At 42.5% G+C, this 14522-nt stretch overlaps 1 protein-coding gene across 1 annotated transcript in view; it reads right to left on the bottom strand.

Moving 5' to 3' along the window:
- The window catches only part of ATP6V1B1 (ATPase H+ transporting V1 subunit B1), a 188185-nt gene that overhangs the window by 20217 nt on the left and 153446 nt on the right, over nt 1-14522 (bottom strand). The window contains exons 7-8 of the mRNA XM_033933903.1: nt 11576-11677; nt 6069-6166 (exon numbers count right to left, since the gene is read on the bottom strand). Coding sequence (XP_033789794.1) covers nt 6069-6166; nt 11576-11677 — 200 coding nt within the window. The remainder of the gene's footprint in view (nt 1-6068; nt 6167-11575; nt 11678-14522) is intronic.

Raw genomic sequence — 14522 nt, forward strand, 5'->3', positions numbered from 1 at the left:
TCTGTCCTGGTGGGCTCACAATATATCTAATGCACCTGGGGCAATGGGGGGATTAAGTGACTTGCCCAGGGTCACAAGGAACAGCGTGGGTTTGAACTCACGACCCCAGGGTGCCGAGGCTGTAGCTTTAACCACTGCACCTAACTTTAGGCACTTCTTATAGAATTCCCTCCAAATTGCTTCCTCTAAAGCTGAGTCATTTTTGAGATGTCTGGAAAGACCTGAATTTTTTCTCCATAAAAATTTGTATCCCTTACTCAAAAAAAGCAATTTCATAATAATGTCTTTATCCTGATGAAAAACAATTGAAACTAGCAAAGTACCTCTAGCTTTAATATCTTTTGAAGATGATTCCAGTATTTTTGAGACATTCAATGTTTCCCGGGCACCAGTAGGGTTACTAATTTGTAGTAAATAATAAATTTCCTGGAGTGGTGGTACTGCAGTCCCAGGATAACCTAAGACTATAGTCAAGAACTTAGGGCTCATTTTACTAAATGGTGGTAGCAGTTTCTACATCAGGCCAATGAGGTAAATACTCTGATGTTCATAGGAATTCTATGTCAGCCTGTGGTAGAAAGTTCTACTGCCATTTAGAAAACCCAGCTTTAGTTAACAAGTCCTTAGCACAGTGTATCGCAAACTGTGTGCCACGGTACACTAGTGTGCCTTTTGAGATTTTAAGTGTGCTGTGGCACACTGGGCAGCAAGAGAAGCTCCGGTGCTTGTATCAGCTGACTTGCTCCTACCATCTCGTATGCCGGGACTGACTTTTACGGTCGCAGTATCTGCCGGGACTCCTTCTTTCCTCGTCTTCTTTCCATACCCCCTCTCTAGTCTAGTGGCAACTCTGTGTGCTTTTAGCCATGGTTTTATCAGGCAGCTTTGGGGCCTTTGCTAGGTTGACTGAAGCAAGCCAGCCTAGCAAAGTCCCCGAGGCTGCCTGATGAAACCGCGGCTAAAAGCACACAGAGCTGCCACTAGACTAGAGAAAGGAGAGGGGGTGCGGAAAGAAGACGAGGAAGGCAGGAGTCCCAGCAGATACACGACCATAAAAGTCAGTCCCTGCTAGGCTAGAGTACTGCTGGACAGGGGGGAGGAGGGAAGGGAGAAGTCCGTTGTTCAGAGCGAGAGCCTAAAATGATGTAGCTTAGCTGATTCTCTCTAGCAGAGTTGTTTTTGAACATAACTGCAGTAGAAGCGGAAAGAGAATGAGGGGTGGGGTAGTAAGAAAGAAAGAAAGGCAGATTGTCCTTTGTTGGAATGTGCTGGTGGGGTTTTTAATGGCCTTTGTTGGTTTGGCTCTTTTAAGTATTTAAAATTTAAGTGGTAGCCTTTATTTTGTGCCAGGCTACCAAACGAGTATTAATGTTTTTACGTCCGTTACTATGGGAGAAGCTGCTGAGAAAGAAATGAGAGCTGTTATCTCCTGGTCAGTAGAACTGGGACTAACTATAGTTTACATTATCTTTTATTCTTCGCTTTTTTTCTTTGCCTATCTGCAGCTCTGGCTGCTCTTGTGCTACAACCAGAGAAGGATTAATTACCAAACTATATTCATGTTTCTATGTCTCCTGTGGGTGTCCCTAAGGACTATCTTTTTTCATTTTATTAAAAAAAAAAACTGTGCCCACAGTCCAAGTCAATATCTTTCAGCCTTTTCCACACTGGTTGTTGTACTGTTTCCCAGTTTGTTTGCAGTTCTACAGTTTGTGTGTGTTAAATCTTTATTTTGCACAGATTATCTTCAAAGACAAATTGTCACCCGAGTTCAAGTAAAAGGCACCACTGCATTTGGTGTTGGTACACAGTGATGTGCCAGAAGATCATCTACGATGGACCATGTTGACTGAAGTCCTAGTCAATGATGACCTTTTCTTTGCTTATGCCAATTCATTGGCTGGTTGTATCTTCAAGTAGTAATGCTGGACAGGGGAGGAGGGAAGGGAGAAGGAGTACTGTTGAATAAGGGGAGCAGGGACGGGAGAAGGAATATTGCTGGACAGGGGGGAGGAGGGAAGGGAGAAGGGGTAATGCTGGATGGGGAAACAGGGAAGGGAGAAGGGGTACTGTTAGACAGGGGGGGAAGTAAAAGGAAGGGAGATGAGGTGATGCTGGACCTGGCAGAAAGGGAGGGAAAGGAAAGATGCTACACTGGAGGGAAGGGTGAGATGGTACATGGGGAGAGAGGATGTTGGGTTGAGGGGTGAGAAGGAGGGATGCCACTCGAGGGAAGAGGCAAGGACAGAGAGAGAAAGTGTGCAGGAGGCAGAAAGTGTTGGACTCATGGAGAGGGCGAGATGGATGGGGAGGAAGAAAGGAGGGAAGGAGAAATGTTACATTCTGGAGAAAGGGGAGAGAGCAGAGAGTGAAAAGTTGGACTCATGGAGGGAGAGAGAAAAAGAGATGTTGGTTGGGGGAGGGAAGGAAGACCAGAGGAGAAGCATGCAGGAGGAAGAGAGAAAAAAATGTTGGACTGGGAGGGGGGCCAGGAAGGGAAGGGAGATGGACTGCAGGGGGCAGAAAGGAAGAAGGGAAAGAGAAATGTTACCCGGGGGGGGGGGGGAAGAGAGATGACTACAGAAAGGGAGAGATATCAGACTAGGAAAGGGAGTCTGGTAGCGCTATAGAAATAATAATAGTAGCAGTAGAGAGAGATGCCAGATTATGGGAAGGAGAACAGAGAGATGCCAGACTGGGAAGGGGGAAAGGAAGGAGAGAGATGTCAGACTGGGAAGGGGAGAAAGGAAGGAGAGAGATGTCAGACCATGGAAATAGGGAGGGAAGGAGAGAGAGATAGGAACGGAAGGGAAGACATGGAAAAGTAGATTTTGAGAAGACAGCAGAAAAATGGAAATATTGAATATTAAGTTAATGCAAAAGATGGATGCAACTCCGTGTCTAACAAAAAACAGGGATAATAATATTTTATAGAACGTCAGTAAAGTCTAATTATGATAGAAACAAACTGACTATAATAAACACCAATTCCAAGAGAGTGAAATTACTTTGAAATTCGCTCAGAGAAGTGAAACTCTGAAGAGAGAGACAACCCCCTCTTGGGACAAGAGTTTACCAACCAGTCATTGCATATTTGATAAATCACTCTCTGAGAAATGGTAAACGCTGGTTTATATCTATTTTTCAAAATTTTAAGTTCAAAAACGTTTCTTTTCTTGTTTTGCACCTTTGTTTGAAACATGTGTCACTGGAGCATTGTTACAATCTCACTTATCTTATGAGGAAAAAGTCCTGTAGGGTCCCAACGCGGCCCCGTTTTGTTATCTGCTTCAGGAGACGGACGTTGTTGGGAGCCATTGAGAGATTTTTCAAGAGAATCGGTTTCACAGACATCTTAAACAGCATTTCAGTTCTATCTTTTGAGCGAGAAACTTTTCAACTTTACAGCTGGGTCTCCTGAAGCAGATAACGAAACGGAGCTGCGTTGGGACCCTACAGGACTTTTTCCTCATAAGATAAGTGAGATTGTAACAATGCTCCAGTGACACATGTTTCAAACAAAGGTGCAAAACAAGAAAAGAAACGTTTTTTGAACTTAAAATTTTGAAAATAGATATAAACCAGCGTTTACCATTTCTCAGAGAGTGATTTATCAAATATGCAATGACTGGATGGTAAACTCTTGTCCCAAGAGGGGGTTGTCTCTCTCTTCAGAGTTTCACTTCTCTGAGCGTACTTCAAAGTAATTTCACTCTCTTGGAATTGGTGTTCAAAGATGGATGCAAGGGAGAAAATGAAGATAGAGAGAAAAATAGTCAATGGATAAGAAGGCCCTGGAAACATAGTTAAAAGCACAGAAAAATAAAGTCACCAGACAACAAAGGTAGGGAAAATGATTTTATTTTCAATATAGTGATTGAAATGTGTCAGTTTATTTTCAATATAGTGATTGAAATGTGTCAGTTATATCTGCTGTGTGTATTGTGTGTATATGAAAAATGAATGGAAAAAATTTCATTACAATTAGTAAAGGGGGTGGGATCTGGAGAAGAGCTTGGGTGGGTCTAGAGTGGAGTTTGGGAGGTCTGTGTTTGGAGTACTCAGTTGATATTTGTTAGACTTCCCTACTGGCATGTCATACTGACATTTCAAGGCCTGTGGAGGGCCTCTGCGCATGTGTGGATGTCAGCATGATGATGTCATGCATGCATGTGATGTCATCACAGCGATGACTGCGCACTTCTGGGTGCCTTGAGCCATGGCCATTACTTTTAGTGTGCCCCGCTTCAAGAAAGTTTGAGAGACACTGCCTTAGCAGAAAGAAAGTCCGACTGGGGAAAATTCAAAAATCACAGATTAAGACTGTAATTAAAATTTTCTAAATTATTCATTTCCTCAGAAATATAGACTTATCCTGAGAAATAATAAATACAGAAGATTTCAAATTCTCAACCGATTTTTCCAGACTGTCTATACCTGAAGTTTGTTCCTGTAGCTTGGATTCCATATCCTCCAGCTTAGTCATTGAAGAGGTGGAAACAGATACAAATGAGAAGCATACCTTACAAAAATTTTCTATTGTAGACTACAATGTTAGCACTGGGGGTTTAGTCAGTGGCTGTAGCAATGTCAATGAAACCAACAAGTCAGGCGGAATTCCCAAGCTCTGGCTCTGTCTTTCTCTACAAGTGTCGGCTCAAGATTGATCAAATTGGGGCTTAATTGCACTGGAGAATTAAGCTTTACAAACTCCATTCTGGCTTCCTCCTTAGGCTGTTGTAGCCTAGCACCGATAGCTCTAAGACATGAAGTGTGTGTGTAGGGGGGGGGGTTCAGGAACCATGGGACTAAGTGAATTGGCACTTGCCAAGCTGGGCCTCTTCCTAGCCCTGACAGCAGCTTCATCCTCTCAAAAGAGGAACTGCATGGGTGGTAATTGCAACTTAAATATTACTACAGTATTTTATTTCAAGTAGTGTTAGAGCTATTTCGTTAAGGGATAAATAACACAACTTAAGGCCCTAACACTGCTTGACAATGTCCTCCTTATATTTCTTAAGTTAATCATTTCTATACCTATACATTAACATGATTTAATTGATCTGTATGCTTATCAAAGTTTTAGCATTCGTATAATATGCACATTTAAAATAAATATCTAAAAAAAATCAGAAAAAAAATTGGAAATTATGAAAAGAGTCAATTTTTTTGGCGGGGGGGGGGGGGGAGGGGGCTGTGTACATCCCTAATATTCTTGGTCTCTGACTGCATGATGATCTTCTCTCTCCCCATGCAGTGTAAAATAGAGAATGACACAGGAACACATTTTTTTCCCATCCCCACAATTTCCCTGTCCTGTCCCCGTGAGTTTTGTTGCTGTCCCTGCCCCATTCCTGTTAGCTCTGTCTTAACCACAGAAGCCTCAAACACTTATGATTTTAAAGTGTTTGAGGCTTGTGCAGATGAGGATGGAGCTTGCAGGAATGGGGCAGGGGCAAGAAAAGACCTTGCCGGGACGGGAAAATGAGTTCCCGCGGGGTTGGGGAAAATTTTGACTCCCGTGTCATTCTCTAGTGTAAAACATAATCTCTTGGCACTAACACCTCTGTAATCATTGTAGCTCATGTTTTTCTCCTTTACCAGGATGCCCAGTTTCTTGTATCAAATTTTTTAGCAATTCAAATGGAAATGTCCCAGGTGATCACTATGTAAAAGAAGTTTTAAGGACAGCTCTTCTGGGGGTCCATTTTTCTAGTTTAGCGTAATTGAAGAAAAATCCTGGTAAGACGGGTAGCCTGTCTGTTGCAGATGCAGTATTCAATGACTATTTGGGAGCGTGTCTCATCTGTGCCTCTGCAGTACACAGCATGAACAGCACATTGGTGATGCATATCCTACACAGAGAATCTCTATTTTAAGGTAGAAAGGGGGGTTTCCTTCATTGTGTCTATGGTGATATGCTTAGTATTTGTACATGCAGTAGGCATTACTCTGCACTTTGGTAGCCCCAAAAGGGGAAGGAAAGAAAAAATACATTATGAGCAAAACAGGCACTTTTGATCTGAACATGCTTATCTAAGTGGACTTTGATCATGCAAGAAACTCACGTTGGATCATTGGCAAGATTCAAAAAAAGGCACACATTTTCCATTGAACCATTCTCCTCGAAGTCAGACTTAAAGAATCGTGCAGTCTCCATATTTACCTGTCAGTAAAACAGGAAGAGCATTTTATTTTCAGGTTGTAGAAGAAGGATCCTGTTACCATGGATCATGATTTTGGGGAGGCAGGACCAATTTTAGCCTCTGTGGTTACAGAAAGCCATGTTCTAATCTAAAGCATCTATGCTGAATTTTTGCCATCATAGAGCCTGCTAAGCAACCATTAAAAAAATCATCTAGCCCTTAGCCCGGTTCTTCTCAAATCTCATGCAGACACACAAAACTAGTTGGGGGTTTCAGAACTACCACAATGAATATGCATGAGATAGATTTGGGTGTACATAAGAACATAAGAATCGCCGTACTGGGACAGACCAAAGGTCCATCAAGCCCAGTATTCTGTTTCCAACAATGGCCAACCCAGGTCCCAAGTACCTAGCTAGATCCCAAGTAGTAAAACAGATTTTATGCTGCTTATCCTAGGAATAAGCAGTGGATTTCCCAAAGTCATCTCAATAACGACCTATGGACTTCTCTTTTAGGAAATTATCCAAGCCTTTTTAAAACCCCGCTAAGCTAACTGATTTCACCACATTCTCCGGCAACAGTTTCCAGAGTTTAATTACACATTGTGTGAAAAAATATTTTCTCAAGTTTGTTTTAAATCTACTACTTTGTAGCTTCATTTTATGTCCTAGTATTTTTGGAAAGAGTGAACAAGCGATTCACATCTACCCTTTCCACTCAACTTAGTATATGCAGATTTATCTCATGCATATTCACTGTGGTAATCCTGAAAACCCAACTAGCGACTAGATGTGCCTCCATGAGAGGGTTGAGAAGCACCGCACTAGCCCTTGTTTATGCTGTTCTGGAACATCCTCCAGCACTATTCCTGACGCATTGCTTCAAAACCCATAGAATTCTATGCAAGTGTCTCATTGCAGCATTTCAGAAGAACGAAGCAGATATCTCTCCTTAGGAGCCTCAGCAGCACTTGCTACCGCTTCGTGAAGTATCCTGGTTGTCAGTTCGAAAATATAATAAATCCCCCAAACAAGCTAACCAGAACATATGATTCCGTAAAGAAGAAAGACATAATACAGACTGCTTAATTTGCTAATCCAAAATCAGTCTAATCCCTGTTGTCCAGCTGCTGATTTTGGCTTGTTTGCTGATTTACCATACCTTTTACGCTGAGCTAATCAATGTAGAGCCACTTGCAGCGATCCCTTTCTAATTTCTATAAGCTGCACTAGTAGTTTTAATGCACATTAATCCTCTAATTCTATTAAAAGTGCTGAAAATTGCATGCATGCACTGATTTGCATGTGCAATTTAATTGAATAGCATGCTAATTAGCACCAATTGGGGAATGGGTGAGTTATGAGCATTCTAAAATGTTGCACGCAATGTTATAGAATAATGGGTCTCCACGCCCAACTCTGGTGCCTGTATTTACACCAAGTTTCAGCAGGTGTAAGTCCCCTTTATAGTATAATGCTTGGCACAGGATTTTTGGGTGACCATTGTTGAGCACCATTTATAGAATTCCTCCCTTTATGCCCATTCTTTGTCTGGGCCCTACCTAGTTACTGCTCACTAATCGGTGTGTGCTAATTGTAAAAATAATGTGTCCTGCCATACCATGTTTGGCAAACCCACATGGGCTATCCCTCCACAAGCTGTCAGCACTTTCAGGAGTCTCCCCCAATGCAATACAATAAGCCAATTTCTAGACCACATAACCAGATAGTTCAATGCGGTTCACAAAAGAGTAATTAAAAAATACAAAGGAATAAGCAAAGGAATGATACAAAGAAATAAGCAGGTAGGAAAGAAACTAGTTACCTATAAACTTATTGAAAAGATAAGTTTTTAGTTGCCTGAGTTCTAGGGTAGGGTTGCCAGATTTTCCAATCGGAAAATCCAGCCCCCTAGATCTGCCCCAGGCCTACCCAGTTCCGCCCATCCCTGCCTTCTAATGCTGCCTTCTAATCCTGACCCTAGTCCCGGCCTAGCCCCAAACCTGCCCCCACCCCCGCTGCCTGCTCTTGTCAAGCACCCCCCGACGCAAATTGAGAAGGCTTTTCAACACCTGGACAAAGTGTCGGGTTTTGAAAAGCCATCCGGGCCCCCCCCTTCCCCCAGACGTGTCCTCAAAAGGAGGACATGTCCGGGGAAATCCGGACGTCTGGTAACCCTATACTAGGGCTCTGGCAGAAGAATCAGGATGACCAAAACCCTGATCTTTTTCCTCCTTTTTATTTTTATCTTTGTTGGAAGCTTCTAGACTCCTACTAATGCCTGGGGAGTCAATTCATAGCTATTTAAAGCTACTATTTAAAGCTATACACGGAGACAGCCCAACCTACTGGAACAATTGACTAATTCAATCCACCTCAACAAGACACAGGAGAACTCACACACTATTCACACACCCACCAACCAAAATTGTCAAATGAAGAAAACTGTATGACAACCTATTGGCCACCAGAGCAGAGAAACTGGACAGCCAACTCACCAATCTGCTGATTTTGACCATAGACTATAAAACCATCAGAAAAGAAACAAAAACCCTACTCTTCAAAAAATACATAAAACCAATATAACACAACCAGATCTGTCCCAAGCTTCACCTGCAATATTATCTAATCCTTAGCAAATTAGAAAATGTCCAGACTATTCCTTATGTACTTCTAAATATCATGACAATTTTATGTAATCCGCCTTGAACCGCAAGGTAATGGCGGAATAGAAATCACTAATGTAATGTAATATAATATCTGTAATGGATTTTAAAATACTGATTCAAACGGATTCTGCTTATAGTACTTTTATACTATTCTGCCCCTCCTACTCAGGTTAGGGACCTCCAGTTCCTCCCATATGATTTTTCTGTACATACATACACACTCGGTGACTCTCCAAAGAATCCTGTACCTCCTGCTCTGTAGCAGGGGCGTTCTTCAGAGGGGTGGGGGGCCTCACAAGGATAAAAGAAAACAAAGACATCGCAAAATCAAGGAAATGTTTTAGGGTTCTAAAACCACAGTTTACCACCTGCAGATTTTATTTTCGCACTAGAGCTCAAACTCTTTTACAAAATATTCATTTTTTTAATTTAATTTAATTTTTCCTTGATGTCATAGGAGCCAACTTTTCAAAATAATGGGGGGGGGGGGTCAAGAAGTTTCTTCATTTTGGGGGGGGTGATCAAGCACATACAGCACCCACAGAAATGGCTCCTATGCAGAGTCTGTCAACATTAGAAGCTATTTTAAAATGCAGGTAAAATGGACATTGATGCACTGGGCATGAACATTCCTTTTAGAAAGATAAACATATAATATTGATGGCTTCAGATCCAGCTTATAACTGGTTATCTTAGTGACCTTTGAAATATAACAATGTTGTCACATACCCCCTCCGTTACTAACGCGCAGCGAAGGTTTTAGCACCGGCAGCGGAAGTAACTGCTCCGACGCTGCCGGCACTAAGACCTGCGCTACGCGTTCATAAAGGAGGGGGATAGACTGGTTTCCCTTGCCAGTTTTGCATTTTGGGGGATGGAGGTAGACAAAAAAAAACCACTGAGAGATTAAGAGGAACAACCCCCAGCATCCCTCCAGTGGAATGCTGCTCAAAAGCAGCTATTTTCCAAATCCTAAACATGATTGGTAGCAGATGTGACTCTTGACTTTCATCTTTTAGGATATAGACATGTGGAACGGAATTTTAGAAAGGAGATCCAACTCTGGGCTCCTTTTACTAAGATGCGCTAGCGTTTTTAGTGTGCGCTAACCCATGCTCTATGCAGAAAATACTAACGCCAGCTCTAGCATGTCAGATATGCAGTAGACGTCCATGTCGCTTGTATTTTATAAATCTTTATCAATTTTTCATTCAAAAACAATGCATTAAAATATACCTATACATATAATTAACTTCAAAATTGCATTTATATCGCTCATAGAAATACTTCAAAAACATTTCCCCCTCCCTCCCACCCCAATACAAGAACAAAAACAAAATGCGTTATTTCAGACATATAAGGCTCCTTTTTCCTAAGCTGCGCTAGCGGTTTTAGCACGCGCTTAGCGCACACTACAATGCTGCGCACACTAGACGCTAATGCCTCCATAGAGCTGGCTTAGTTTTTCTATGTAGCGTGGGGGTTAGCACACGCTAATCTTCAGCGTGCGCTAAAAACGCTACCGCAGCTTAGTAAAAGGAGCCCGTAGTGAAAATCATATTGAACTTACTGATCAATGAAAACATCAAAACATAATACCCCTCCGCCTACCCGCTGACCCGCCCTGGATGTGTAAATCAAATAAGAAATCAGGAAAGTAATCCAGCTGATCATTGTTAACAAAATTTGTCAATGGACTCCATGTTAAGTTAAATAACTTATTATTACACAACATTTCTGAATTCATTTTCTCATATTTGTATTTTAGAACAGGATCTGCTGACATACAGAGCAGCCTTTTGTAAGATACAGGAAAATGGATGTCTAAGTTCTGGCTACATCTGGCATGAACCTCCACTTTCCAAACTAAAACAACCAAGCTATGAACTTATGAATGGTGCAAAACAAGGGACATGGATGTCTTTGTGGCAGAATAGAAACATCCATCCATAATTATAAAATGGCCATGCTCACACATCCGTGCGAAGGAGTAGCCTACTGTTTAGAGCAGCCTGCTAAGAACCAGAGCAGAGAGCCAAAGTTCAAGTCCCACTGCAACCTTTTGCAATTTTGTTATTTAATTATGAGCTCTCCAGAGGCAGGAAAATATCAACTGCGATCTCCCTTACTCAATGGAGTGCAGTGGAGAACTACACAGTCGGAGCACTTTTCTGTAACTTGGATGTGCCAAACATCAGGTCTAAATACAGACATCCTTTTTTGTGAGGCTAGATGTCCTTTTCACTTTTGCAATTGGAACTGAACATCCATCTTTTGGTCTCTCTTTAGTTCCGCCCCCAAAACATGCCCAGACCACTACCCCTTGCCATATGGACACCCATATTCTGACTTTAAAGTCAGTATTTGCACATCCATGCAATATGCAAATGCTAGTTTGCAGACATCCAAAACAGTAATAGTGTGTCTAAAATAAGCTCTTTAGCCTCCTTCTGAAATAAGGAAAAAACATCTATGAACTTGCCACGTCCTTGTCCCACCCAAAGCCTACCCAGTTCAAGCTTCCTTGCAATTTGTGCACACTTGGTTTCGATGGGTGCATATCTCAACTTTGTAAAACCAGTACTTAGATGTTTATGTGAGATAAATGTTTAAGTGTCTGTTTATAAACATCAAATCTGAATAGAGCTTGTAAATTAAGAGATGGAACATGGATTTTAACCCTCAGAACCCAAATTCATGTTTGCAGTTCTATCACCACTGCCTGATATAACCGATTGAAACTGGTAACACTACTTACACCCATAGCTGCAAAAACAATAGCAAAGTTTTCTTCATGGTAGTCCACCACATCCTTGGACTTTTTCACCAAGCCTGCCTGTCGGCATATTTGAGCTGCAATCTAGAGATTAAAAAAAAAGAATATATTGTCAGTTTGGATTCAAATAAGAAGGAAAACTCCATGCTGAGTTCCTGTTGATCCTTCTAATACCTGCTTTCTGTATTTTTAAAATTTCTATCTTCCTTTTTAAAAAGGATTAGTTATATAATATTTAAAAGTTATTAAAAGAAACAAAATTTGATTGTAATTAGTACCCATCATATCCACTGTAACTCTCTAGAGCAGGGGGGGAGGCAACCTTTGTCCTCGAGGGCCACAACCTAGTCAGATTTTCAAGATTTCCACAATGAATATGTCGGAGATTGATTTCCATTTACTACTTCCACTGTATGTGAATCAATCTCATGCAGAAAAATCTTTGGATGGCTCCAAATAAATGGACTAGTAGCCAATAAGGAGAAAACAGAACTATTACTAATTAACAAATGGGGAGGAAATAGCCCAAAATACCTACTAACATTGAACGGCAACATCATAAAATATTCCATGGATGGGGTGAGAAACCTAGGAGTATGACTGAACCCAAACCTAGACATGACCTAGATCAAATGCATCATGAAAAATGCATATGGCAAACTCTACTGTGTCAGAGGAATCAAACTCTACCTCTCCCGTCAAGCAATATCCAACATAATAATAACCCCAGTACTGTTATTCTTTGACTACTGCAACGCAATCCTACTGGGCATTCCAAACATAAGAATAGCCTTACTGGGTCAGCCCAATGGTCCATCAAGCCCAGTAGCCCATTCTCACGGTGGCCAATCCAGGTCACTAGTACCTGGCCAAAACCTAAGGAGTAGCAACATTCAGTGCTACTGATCCAGGACACATTGGGAAGAATAACTCAAATCACAGTTACCAGATGCTAGGGTCCACCTTAGGGTTTAGAGCCCAAGAAAAAGATCTGGGTGTCATTGTAGACAATACAATGAAACCTTCTGCACAATGTGCGGCGGTGGCCATAAAAAGCAAACAAGATGCTAGGAATTATTAAAAAGGGGATGGTTAACAAGATTAAGAATGTTATAATGCCTCTGTATCACTCCATGGTGCAGCCTCACCTGAAGTATTGCATTCAGTTCTGGTCTCCTTATCTTATGAAAGATATAGGAGCACTGGAAAAGGTTCAAAGAAGAGCGACCAAGATGATAAAGGGGATGGAACACCTCTCGTATGAGGAAAGACTAAAAAGGTTAGGACTCTTCAGCTTGCAAAAGAGACAGCTGAGGGGAGATATGATTGAAGTCTACAAAATCCTGAGTGGAGTAGAACTGGTACAAGTGGATCAATTTTTCACTCCGTCAAAAAAGAGGTTCCAGGGAAATACTTTTAAAACAAATAGGAGGAAATATTTTTCACTCAGAGAATAGTTAAGCTCTGGAACGCATTGTGAGAAGTTGTGATAAGAGTGGATTGCATAGCTGGTTTTAAGAAAGGTTTGGACAATTTCCTGGAGGAAAACGCCATAGTCTGTTATTGAGAAAGACATGGGGCAAGCCACTTCTTGCCCTGCAGGGCCGCCATTAGGGCAGTACTACCAGTCCTGCATTCAGGGGCCCAGAGCTGACAGGGGGCCTGGGCTCCCCCAGGGTCCTAGGCCACAGTTCTTTAACCACCGGTCTGCGGACCGGTGTCGGTCCGCATGAAATTTTTGCCAGTCCACGCAGGGCCGGCAAGATTGACTCCCTTCAATTTCCTGCCGGTCCGCGCAGGGCCAGCAAGATCAACAGCTGAAGTCTGCGTTGGGCCGGAGAGATCTTGGGGAGCCTCCGACAGTGGCTTTCTCCCCCTCTGCAGCTCTCCTTTACTTCCCAGCGCAGCGATTCATGAAGGCAGCCTCGGGGCTTTTGCTGAGTCGCGGCTGCCTCTGATGATGCAACTTCCTCTTTCCTCAGAGGCAGCACGACCCAACAAAGGACCCGAGACTTCCTTCCTGAATCGCTGCGCTGGGAAGTAAGGAGAGCTGCTGGGAGGGGAGAAAGCCACTATTGGAGTCTGGGAAGCTGTTGGGCAAGGGGAAACAGGGACAGCTGTTACTGGAGAGGGAGAAGGAAAGATGCTGCTGGGAGGGGAGAAGGGAAAGGAATCTGGGAAGCTGCTGGGCAAGGGAAAAAAAGGGACAGCTGCTACTGGACCTGGAGGGAAGGAGAAGGAGAGATGCTGCTGGGAGGGGAGGAGAGAAAGGAGTCTGGGAAGCTGCTGGGCAAGGGAAAAAAAAGGGACAGCTGCTACTTGATCTGGAGGGAAGCTTGTGGGCAAGGGAAAAAAAAGGGACAGCTGCTACTGGAGAGGGAGAAGGAGAGATGCTGCTGGGAGGGGAGGAAGGGAAGATAGTTACTGCTGGACAGGAGGAGGAGGGAAGGGAGAATGAAAAAAGGAAGGAAATAGCTGGCAGAGAGATTAGAGGAGGGGAAGGGGAGACACAGGCATGAGAAAGTAGAGAGATTGATGATAGGAAGGGGTCAGCAGAAAAATAAGCAGAGAGGGACAACGATGATAGATCTGGTGTAGGAGAGATAAAAATGAAGAGAGCAGTGAAGCTGGAATGAATCATGTAAAAAGGAGAGAGGGGGCACAAGTTGGATGGAAAGGGGAGAGGGGCATAGAAAGAAGACAGATACCATATGGAAGGGGGAGAGGACAAACAGTGGATGGAAGGGGCAGATGCTGGATTGAAGAGACAGAGAGGGCAGGCGCTGGAAGGAAGAGAGTGAAAAGAAGATTGAAAGCAGAAATCAGAGACGACAAAAGGTAGAAAAAAATAATTTTATTTCTATTTTGTGATTAGAATATATCAGATTTGAAATATATATCCTGCTAGAGCTGGTGTTAGACATAACTG

The sequence above is a fragment of the Geotrypetes seraphini genome, chromosome 1 (genome assembly GCF_902459505.1).
Source record: "Geotrypetes seraphini chromosome 1, aGeoSer1.1, whole genome shotgun sequence".
In the NCBI taxonomy this organism is placed as follows: Eukaryota; Metazoa; Chordata; class Amphibia; order Gymnophiona; family Dermophiidae; genus Geotrypetes; species Geotrypetes seraphini.